General features: G+C 38.1%; 1 protein-coding gene across 1 annotated transcript; it reads left to right on the top strand.

Annotated features, from left to right (window-relative positions):
• Positions 1–4,326: 4,326 nt before the first annotated feature.
• Positions 4,327–11,506, top strand: LOC139971471 (uncharacterized). The gene is made up of 7 exons (XM_071977977.1): positions 4,327–4,548; positions 5,593–5,716; positions 6,494–6,629; positions 7,060–7,156; positions 8,013–8,080; positions 8,581–8,731; positions 9,469–11,506. The coding sequence occupies exons 1-7, from the start codon at positions 4,462–4,464 to the stop codon at positions 9,619–9,621; spliced, it is 816 nt and encodes a 271-aa protein (XP_071834078.1). The 5' UTR covers positions 4,327–4,461; the 3' UTR covers positions 9,622–11,506.

Genomic DNA, 11,506 nt, shown 5'->3' with positions numbered 1-11,506 from the left:
CTATGGAATCAATTTCTTACTTTCTTCTTATGATAACACTTTGATAAGAAAAAAAAAGTAATACATGTGAAAGTGTTTAGTTATCTGTGTTGGTTTCTGAAAATTAAGATTTAGATCTAAGTAGCTGTGTGTTCATATTGACAGTTTGCCGCCCTTCGCTACTCCCAGACCCCCTGCACCCCCTCCCTTCCCCTTTCTCCCTCCATCCTTCCGTTTCAAGGTTTTCTTAAATGGAAACAATCTAATATCCCTTTTCAATAAACAACATGATTAAATATCTGCATGGTTGTCAGCAATAGTTAATTTAGTTTAAAATTCACCAGAATTGGCACCCAAATGTAAGCATGCTAACATTGCTATAAAATTTGAAAAGTTCATCCCTGCACTTCTTGGCACTCCAAGTTATTCCCAGACCTTGAGAAGTGTTAAATTACAAACAAAAATGTATACATGAGGAAATATGCTTCTGAGGGTGGTATAGTAAAATGCTTGTTGAAATTTGACAGGTGACCATTATTTGAACTATCTAGCATATTTCGGGGAAGTAGTGATGAGTTTTAGTAACAAGGAAGAATCTAAACTCGTCGTCTAGAATCCAGTTGAGGAACAGGAAAGTTACAGAAATCAAAACATAACGGCAATGTCGCAGATATTACCAAAACATACATTTTGACTTAAGTGTTACTCAATAAAGTGTATTCCCTGATAAGTCTCACGTACTTTAGATCTTTTCAGCCCAAGAATTTGAATTCGCGAATAATTATTCGAAACTACATTTTCGTATAGTTTAATCATAATCACCGTAGACTAAATCAGAACTTTTCCACTTTTTTGACTTGGACTGTTTGAAATGGACTTGACAAAGTCAAGCTTAGTAACTGAACTGTTATAAGATATTAAATATTGAATTCCTTCGAAATATACAATTCGTGCGTTTTTTAGAATAACATAGAATTTCAGCAGCAATGGCAGACGCGGGGGGGTTGCGTGTACATCAATTGATTTTTGAATGAATTTATTTTGTGTTGCATCCACGCCTGAGCAATTTTTAGTGCGTAAAAATTTGTAGTTAACAAATGGATTACCTTTCAAAGCTGTATATTTGACATTAACGGCTGTGTGAGGGAAAGGTGCATACGGGAAGAAGTTATAGTGGTCCAGCTTTCCAAACAAATCTCACAACTTCATATCGTTTGTCTTGCCATTGTTTCAAGATCATTGCTCTGCCTTGCTGGATAAGTTCGCGGGTAGGGGGGGGGGGGGCAATCGGTCGAACGTGGAAGGGATCCAACTCGTCCGTACTCAAGTTTCAATAATTCTCATTTTCATAATATACTTAATGAAAATGAAGACTTAAAGAAAAGGGCCCGTGTAGGCCTATATATTTATATCCCGTAGACACGGGGCGGGCATTCTGGGACAGGATTAATCCCCCCAATTTTCGACTATGCCCCCTCCCCCAATTTATGCTTTAAATTTATGGTTTCGGTAATGGACCCCTATAGTGGCTACATGCAAATGGCCCCTCAAACAAAAATTATGCCGCTCCAAACAAACAATCTACCCTTCCAACTTTGACAAGCTAGCTACGGGCCTCTCCCGTTGCTCGGCCTGAATGGTTCTCGACTCCACTGAACAGATGAGCCCTGTTGTAAGCCTGGTCTACTTCAGCGGGCTTTCTATCGCCGCTCCTTGGCACATATATCACTTAAAGGCGAGAGGTCGTTGTTTTTTATTTTGTTTTCAATTTGCACAAGACTTGTTAACTCGCAGATATAAGTTGGTGGTCTTTCAGACTGGTTTATCATTAACATAGAACACCGAAGTCTTGAAAACCAAAAAGTTTACTTTCCTGTTTTACTTGGTCGACCAACAGATTATGATACAAACATAATGTTTACATAGATTAGCTTACGATAGATAAGAAGCATCAGCAATTTGCATCAGTTAAAATTGGGCTTTTATTTTACCAAGTTGATGTTTTTACGTTATATATACACGGTATGTATAGGAAGGCGATCACTTGTACCCGTGACTGAAATTATAATAGCTTTGGGTTGTGTTCAACAAAGGCCTATTCCAGGGGCGTATCCAGGATTTTCCAATAGGGGGGGCGTCAGGCATGAATGATCGCCGTCCTGGGGGATGGGTCTAAGGGGAGGGGTGGACAATTTTTGCTTTCGAAGAAGGGCTGAAATGCAAAATGGTGCCATATGCATGGGCGGCGATCCGTACTTCCGAGTGGGGGGGGAGGGATATGACCTTTTTGACTATCTAAGCGTAGCGCCACCATGGGTTGGCGCGAAGCGTACAAGAAAATTTTGGGATTAACAAACCCTCTAGATAGCCGGAAACGGCACTTCCCGAGGTTTCCAAGCGGCATATACCCAACTTTAAAATACGGATGTCATGTCCGAAATATCTCATAATCAGGGTCCAAAATACCTTTTTTTTAATTTCGGGTGTTATTTTGGGAAAATTGCCCCTGTCAATCTTGTTTCAGGCGCAACGTTAGAATGTTCGAGAGCTCTTTTATACTATTCGATGAAGAAAATGGCCTCATGCAGGCTATTATAGGCCTATACACATGCAATACACAATTACACATAGTTTCATTCCTAGGTACCGATTGCTAGGGCATCCAGGTGAATTAAGCATTACCCTGGTAACATGAGATTCTCAGCTGTTCCAGGGAACATGTACGTGTGTAGGCCTACTATAGGGCCTATATGAATACTATGAGGGTGCATATATGTACTATATCAATACCGTGGGCGCAATAATACATTTTGTTGTTATAGGGCCAATGAAGCCTACAGTCAACTATTCTTGCTTTATAAAGACGCTTTATTTGAAAAGATCGCACTGCGTTTATGGTAGGCGAGAAATGAAGCTAAAAAAGAGCCGTACATTAACGATGATGCATAAATGTAGGCATGAAAATATTCTTATCCCTGGTATTTGGTGGGGGGGGGGGGATATGGTGTATTACATCCCCTCCACCCATTTTCATGGGGGATATATCCCCTATATCCCCCCTTCCCCCCAGGATCGCCGCCCATGGCCATATGTGATCCCTTTTTCGACCTTAATAATAAGCAACATTTCCAGTAAATATGGACACAAAATGCACAATTTAGTATGGCTGGCATGTCACTTAGTGTTTATAGTGATAATACAAACACAATTACCATCTATGTTTTTAAAACTATTATGCCGCCGAACTTCGCCAGAACCTTTTTTTGGCAAACAAAAAATAAAGCATACGGGAGGGGGGGGGGGGGTTGAGCGATCACCGACAACTCACTTAAAGGTCGTCATCAATTTTTTTTTTTTTTTTGCTAAACTTTTTTTTTTTTTTGGTGACGGCCAATAGGGGGGGGCGCGCGCCTGTTGCGCCCCCCTGGATACGCCCCTGTATTCTAGTCCGATTTACGTCATTTCTATTTGAAATATTTTTTAAATTGAAATGTATTCGCCAAAACGAGTTGCACCGCAGTGTGAGGGTATACGTTGTAATCTGAATTCAACTATACGACTTTGTTATTGTTTTGGTATAGTTTTGGTAACAGTTTATCTTCCTTCTTGTTGATAATACATGAGTTAATGCATGGATAAAGAAAAACAAAGGCATATTTGTAGCTTAAATATGCTTTGTGTTGCAAATCAAGAGTATGCTGTTGCCAGACACTTGAAAAGTACCCTCAAAACCAAATTTAACGTTTGAAAAAGAAATTGCTAGGATTTATTCCCATTTCATTGGAAAACTATTGGATTAGTTTAAGAATGCTCTGTAGTAAAATGTCGACCTTCAAGTCACGTCGGTTTAAATTTATTTAAAAGTGGGCTTTTGTGCCCACTCTGTATGGTTCTATGCAGATCTTCAAATTTTCATCGAAGTATTCCTTGCCCCAGCCCCTAAACAAAAGAGGCCCCGGGGGCAATATATATTGGCTAGCTTTCATACATTCTAAGCATCGATCCTGACTCGGGGTGGGGTGGGGTGTGGTGGGTCGTGTCTCAGTCCCACGTGAAAACTCCTGGGTCCTGAACCTTTAAGTTTGCGGACCACTCTCTGTATAATCTGTCCGACGCACAAGATTTAAGTCCCGCAACATCAAAACTCTGAACATATTTAGTTATGTATATATTGCTTCATCGTGTAATAATTAAATATGTCTATGCTTAATTTATACATAGATTCATTCCTTACTATTTATAATGAACGAGGAACTATTACGTTTTGTTTACCCAATTCATTCCCTCGCTGTGATTGGTCAAGTCACACGGCGATGATTTGCAGTTATGCCAGGGGTTGTTTGATGTTTTTCCACAAAGCGTTCACTCTGTTCAATGTGATAGCTAAATCTGATTCGGCAGCAATACAAGAACGAAGACTAGGTCTATTGCGTAGTATATTTAAGTTTGTTGCACATTTTGTCCAGTTCCTAATTTGCAAATATGTATAACGGAAGCTCTCTAACCTGGTATTGCTTCGCTGAAGCATTGCCGCCGTCTTTTATTGCAGATCTGGTGGTCCATAAATGGGTGAGTAGCCTACGTCGTCCACAGATATAATTCGTCCGGGTATCAAGGTTGGCCCGAAGTTTTAATTATTTTTCATATAGACCTGTTTTTCTTGAGGTTTGAATCCACCCATAACTCAGAAAAAATAGAGTGGGTATACGTCGAAAATTACATATCCCAATGAGTGGAGGGTTAATTAATTGAGGGGAGGGAGGTGACAATAAAAAGTGCTTGTTGCACGGGTGACCCATGTTTCTAGCATATCTGGGAGCAATCTGATATATACACTCAAGCAAACAATGTGTGTGGAACTATGTGGAAATGCGTCATAAAACATAATCCATAAACAAAATAGGGTTCGGGTTTTCTTTTGCATAACTTTTATTTCAAATAATATAGATAGAAATGCATTTATATTGTAAATACATGCTCTTACATGATTAAGGTCTTACAAACTCTCTAAATGGCCTAGTAAATGACTATGCTCTCCGATTCTGATCGAAATGATGGCTTCCTTGTTCGTATGGTGACTATAGTTTAATGTTGTAAGCCAGCGACCGTGCAGTGTTGCAGGAAGCCGATTATTTTGACGTTCAATATATAGTGTATAAACTACTTATACGTGTGCAGCTCGGAAGAGATTCAAAAACGTAAAATCCGGGCTGTTAAAAATAACACGTAAATTGGCAATACATTTGCAAGGTTAAATCGAATGAAAATACTATAGTTTCTAAATACTTCACTGGTGCAAGTTTTGAGTTAGCAGGCAAATATGTAGTCTTGTTAAGTCACATTCAGTTAATGTAATTGGCGTAATGTCTATAGTTCTGCATGTATTTTCATATATACTGTATCAGTTTCGAAGTTGTTAATATATTGTTAATCCTGTTCGACATAATATGCGGATATTTTTACGCGGTTGCCTCCATCCGGCATCCGCCAGAGGCTGGTGAACGCGACAACATTTTCTGTTAATGTGTTTGTCGCGGTGCTTGCACGGTATGAGAAATGGTTTTACAGGCGCATTTTGAGTTCTTTTAATAATTTGCTTCATATCTCCAACAGATTATGATCATTTTGACTGTGTTATACGGGCTACTGGCCATATCCTGGTTAGCAAGCCTGCTTATTTCAGGAGACACGAAGGCGACGGTGCTTCACGTCATCTTAGGAATGGTGGCGCTGTTTAGTAAGTCCAGTTGAAAATTTGAAAAACAAGAGATTAACTTCCCAGCCTTGTGTCATGCACATTATTTCTCATTTTCACGAACGAATTTCTGTATTATCTTCATTCTTCTTTGTTTTGACACTATCGGTAATACTATTCATAACGTACCTGTTAACATCCAACATAAACACAAATATGATGATCACTGCAAACATGCGGAAAAGTCACTTTATGTCTTTTGAAAGGTACTTTTCAGATCATGGTTAACCTTTCTGCATGGTGGATGTATACAATCATCTAATTGTGGTTCGGTTCCTCATAATCATAACGTATAAAGTAAAACAACACTGAAGGGTGGTAGTGGTTGGTCCGGGGGGTGGGGTTCATGTGATTTACCTCCATTTGAAGCGGCCATGTCTATTTAGCGTTGTCCAACCAACCAACCAACCAACCAAAAAGAAGTATTTTGCAGGGTCACGTGATACGTATTCATCATTGCGTTACCGAAGTGTGACAAAATGTCACACACATTAATGTTCACCTATCATCGAAATTTAAAAGATGTTAAAAAATCATCAGGTTTGATCAGAAAGGTGCAATGCAATGTTGTTAACATGGTTTTCAGCAAATGAGGTGATTATATACTTTTCGTGATATTATTTATGATTTTTACTGGATTCTAACTAATCACCGCGCACTTATACAAAATTATACGGTGCTTGCATGAGTTCGATCACCATGATATACTCTATAACTCACTATAAATTCATGCAACTTATCATGTTTTCTTCTTCCCAGGTAGCTTCGGAGCGCTCATTAGCGTGCAGGCATTGACTTATGCAGGGATTCCTGTCACGTTCTTCTTCAAAAGCGTATCCAAAGCCATGCTGTTGCTATGCCTGTTAATGACCAGTAATGGCAACAGCATTACGAGGTATAACACTGTATAATATATATATATATATATATATATATGTATATATATATATGTATATAAATATATATATATATATATATATATATATATATATATATATATATATATATATATATATTAATATTAGGAAGTTATAATATAATCTTAATGAGATATACTTATGCATGACCTGTAACTCGGTGAGGGAGATGAGGACCCCATACCCCTACAAAAAAAAAGTGTTACTATGCCCCTGTTGTGACTATTCATCTGTTATCTATATAGGACTATATGTTGACTGGTCTCCAGTTATGTGTAAATATAGCATGGCGTGGTCAGAAGCCATGCAACGTATGTTGCAAGATGTTCGTTCCCGTAATATATCAATCTCAATCAATTGTTGATTCTTTGTTGTTGATTCTTGTTTTCTTTTTTTGTTTCTTTATAGATCTGGGTGGACCCTGAACAAGAATCAGTGTTTTGCCATGGTTTCATGTCTCGGCTATTTTGGATTTGATTTGGCTGTGACCAGTCTTTGGCAATTGGTGAGTTGATCACATTGTAATTGAACCATTGTTTCGGCAAAACCATGCAATTCAATTGTCAACAGAAAACAGCTTGTATCGCTGAAGTTGTGAATTTAAGAATACCGCCAAAGCAGAACCAAGAAAATCATCTGTGTACTAAAAATGTTTTCTGTAGCTTGTTGTTCTTTGAGTGCAGCCCCACAAAAGATCGACAGCCCATGTTATTGGTCTGACAACAATGGCAATAGTTAGAAATCGTAAGAAGAAATGACAACAAATATGATTGTCTCAAAAATATTGTATTTTTTTTAATTACAGTCTAATTAGATTTTATAATAAATGAGTTTCGATACATTGAACGCATTTTGACAAGATAGAGCCCTTTGGGTTAATTGGTGACTATGCATTACACATTTCAACTTGTGTGAGTCAAAAACACAGAGAGAAATAGTTACTAAAAATGGGCATTTGGGGCCAAATAAAATTTACCCACGGAAAATCATAAATGCGTTTATGAAGCTCTTGGTGTTAGAGTATAGGTCATATATAGGTATAGCTCTCGAAAATGTACTACACCGATTAATTATTTACAGAAATAATCTACAAATATTAAGTTTTAAAAAGCCTGCAGTTGGGTACCGTGGATAAGCGCCAATTCCTTTTTGCACTGTCGTCCATACCCAAACCTCGCCCTTAACTTGTGGACGCTGCACGAGTGAAAAGGATAAAGGCAGTTTTCATGGGATAAAAAGCTTGCTTTTTTTTGCCCTTTCTTCTTCAATGCTCATTTTTCCGCTTGAAAGAGAGTATTTGACATCTCTCTGTATAAAGCGAGTAGTCTATATGTAATGGTTTCTCCTTTTCTCCTGCGCAGGGCTACTCGACCTCAATTATCCGAATGATCGGTTACCCGCTCTTCTTCATCGGATCGGTAACATGGATATCCTTTTCCCTAAACACTGTTTTTATCATGCATATAGATATAACTTGTTTCCATCTCAGCCAGTAGTTCAATAAAATGATATGAAACTGATAATCTGACAAGAAAAAAGTTAAATTTCATAAGAAATTGAATAATGGAAAACTGACTTGGAAAAATTAGACAATGGAAAAGAGCCCCCCCCCCCCCCCAAAAAAAAAATTAAGGATAATTTTAGGTAAAGCATGTAGAGGCCATGCATGGCATAGAACTTTTGTTATGAAACTCATCTTTTTCATTTATCTCGAAATTAATGTTGCTTAGTGATCTTGCGCTAACAGCTCCTCAATTAAGACACACACATACGAACACACTTGTACTCCATTCACCGTTGCATTATAAGTTTAATGACGAGAATTGATCATTTTCATTCCTTTCTAAACTAAAAATAATGTTCAATCTATGATTTCATTTTTAACGGTAAAACGTTCTCTTTATCATCCCTTGACCGTATCTATTACATCGTGACTAATTTATTCCATGTCAAGTCAAAGGTCAAAGGTCAACAGCCTCGTCAACTTTTCTTCCAACACTTTATGGAATTGCTCGGCATCTATGTCTTTTCTGCGGTGGTTCTCTCCCTCAGCAAATTCATTACGTGCCAGACCGTCGGGGTAAGTAATACAACTTTCTACCGAAATCCCAATGTATGACATGCAAGCGTAACATGGAAGACGAATATAGAGATATAAAAATAGAAACGACCAGTCTGTAGACTTACTAAAGACGATTTTGGCGCTGATAAATATCGGGATGGCGACTTAACAAAGTCTACAATGACATGATAGCGTGTAAAAGTGCTTGGAGTTTTCGAAAACCAACGAAAGAAATAAGCCATACTTGACCAAATTTTAATGTTTATTTTCTTTTTCTTCTTCTTCTTCTTAATTCTTTTTTCACCTCCTACTTTTCGTCACAAAGTGAATAGTTTTCGGGGAAATCTCGAGATCACATTTTAAGCAAGGAAGATACATCTGACATAGGTGTAACATAACTTAGTTACTTTGTGGTTCACAGGTAACGTGTTTACAATGGCTTCAGCTTGTCAAAGTCAATCTGTTGTTGAAATTCATTATTCAGAACACACTTGTTACTGGCATAAAAAACGCGACTTGTCAATTCTCAGTTGAGTTTCCTTTTGTCTTGCGTCTATTCACTCTCCAGGCTCCTGCCGTTATCATCTTCCTCTTCTTTGCATTTTTCATCCCACTCCCCCTCCCCCTCCCCTCTCCCCCTTCCCTCCCCCACTTCTTCTCATGCCATTCATATTATCCACGTAATAGCAAAATAACCTCTACAATGGAGAACTTTAACGACATTTGTCATATTGTTCTTTTCTATCTTTCTGCAGCAATCAGCTAGTGACATCATCACTGAAATTGAATTCTCCCTGACCTTTCTTCTCGTGGCGTTCCTGATGTTGATGTTGCGCCCATCGAGGATGCAACAAATTGGATTTACAACTTTCCTGCCTCTTCTGAATGAGAAAGAAAATTCAATTTAAAACAAACATCTAATTTCTGTTTCAGTGGTAGTAGGATTAATATTCGGCATAACTTTTTTTCTATAGGGTTGTGAATGAGTGAAACGGTTTGCCTGAGAAAGTTGTACTTGCAAGTAGTGTCAATGGCTTTAAGAATGCTTTGGAGAAGCACTTTAAGCATTGTAATCTGGTCTGAGTGTTTGTGTCTTCAGTTTTCTCCCCTCTCTCTATAGGGTCCTTGATGGGGACTTAAGTGTCCCTCCTGATCCTTTTTTTTTTCTATTAAACTAAACTAAACCGTATGTAAGGGTGTTAGCCGCTGAAAATAATTGCTTGTTTCTTCATCAGAGAACCCTGGGTTTGGTGTGATGACCAAACACAAAGCAAGACGCATAAAAAATGGAAAACTCAACTGGATTGGATTAAATTAAATTATAATTACGAATAACAAACAATATATATCACAGCTGATCTGGGCCCAGAATAAAAATTAAATAAAATGACTTACAGTTGTTAGGTGCGCACCCCATTTCCTGTGAGGGTTAATTCCCAGGAAGAACAAAGACAGTTGCTTAGCAGCCCAGAAGGAGAAATCTTAATCCCCCTTTTACTACCACAAGACAACATACAAATATACTGTACAAATGTATAGACCTCTGTACAGTAAGCACTGCACAGTGTACTAATAAACAAGTAAAACTATGGTACAAAAGAAAACTTTATGTAAGAGCTGACCATCTTACATCTATATCAGTAATCACTCCTCCCTCCTCATTGAAAGAAAAGTGGGGTTTAATTTTCTTGGGGGAAATCTTCTCTCCCCTTCAATCCACCATTATTTTATTTCAACGGTTCTACTATTTTAGTCTCACGATAAAATTAGTTATCATAAATTAAGTTAAATGTGTGTAAATTGCTTAATATTCTTCATCAATCCACGTTCGTAATTCAAACTGTGAAACATTTTGTTCTTTCGTTTTGGATAGTCTATTCATGAACAATTTTACCCCCAACGACCCCCACCCCTTTCGCAGCTGAACTTGACTATTCAATGCTAAAAGTAAATTTGCGTGGCCAGATATCCTGGCCTTCGACGTGTCCATTTCATGTTTTATGCTGTCAATTCAGCCAGTTTGGTGTTCCAGTTTTATTTTATTTGCCTTTACTTTCTATACTTCTTTATGAATCGATCACAAGAAAAGGAAAAGTTTTGTGTTTTGGTGTGTGTGTTAAATTCAGTGTTTCGACCGTTTAAACCGGGGTTCCCTAACTGGGGTGCATGAACCCCCACGGGGTGCGTCAGTCCATCCCAGGGGGTTCGTAAGACGTTTCTGAAAGTCAAAACTAGAGTACTTGTTGTTGAACTAAAATCTGATATATCATATAATTTAGTAATGTATAAAAGTCGTACCTATAACTCTTTTCGCGTTCCATATGTTGCCATAGTGGTACCGTACCGTGCATGTGATAAATAACTGAATTATGAAACAGACACAGGCCGCATGACTTTGGTGAAGTTGGTGTGAGCATGACAGTACGTCGTGAAGATTAAGAGCTGATAAAGTAACTGAAAGGTTGGCCAAAGTAATTATTATTATTTTGGAAATTCCAGATGACCTCAATTTTGCCCGACACAAAGCAAAGTTAGCATAAATTCATTCATTAAAGTTATAGCATAATAATGACTCAGATTGTGTCTCGAAAAGTTGGGTGTTCGTAGACAACTCTGACATCCACAGGAGGTTCGTTGAGGGGGGGGGGGGGTGATAAAGTTAGGGAAACCCTTGTTTAAACTATATATATATATGATAAGGCAACTCCTTGCTTACATTGAATTGAGGTATATGCTTGCATACGACTGTATGGTTGCTTTGTGTGTCATTTTACGATGTTATTAAATAAAGTG

The sequence above is a fragment of the Apostichopus japonicus genome, chromosome 8 (assembly GCF_037975245.1).
Source record: "Apostichopus japonicus isolate 1M-3 chromosome 8, ASM3797524v1, whole genome shotgun sequence".
In the NCBI taxonomy this organism is placed as follows: Eukaryota; Metazoa; Echinodermata; class Holothuroidea; order Aspidochirotida; family Stichopodidae; genus Apostichopus; species Apostichopus japonicus.
This window is presented reverse-complemented; position numbering and strand designations above follow the sequence as displayed.

Bases quoted from the DNA above. Each gene is read 5' to 3' on its own strand.
- LOC139971471 (XM_071977977.1), top strand. From the start codon at position 4,462: ATGTATAACGGAAGCTCTCTAACCTGGTATTGCTTCGCTGAAGCATTG. The intron at 5,717-6,493 runs GTAAGTCCAGTT...TCTTCTTCCCAG, and splicing joins AGGAATGGTGGCGCTGTTTA to GTAGCTTCGGAGCGCTCATT. The intron at 8,732-9,468 runs GTAAGTAATACA...ATCTTTCTGCAG, and splicing joins TTACGTGCCAGACCGTCGGG to CAATCAGCTAGTGACATCAT.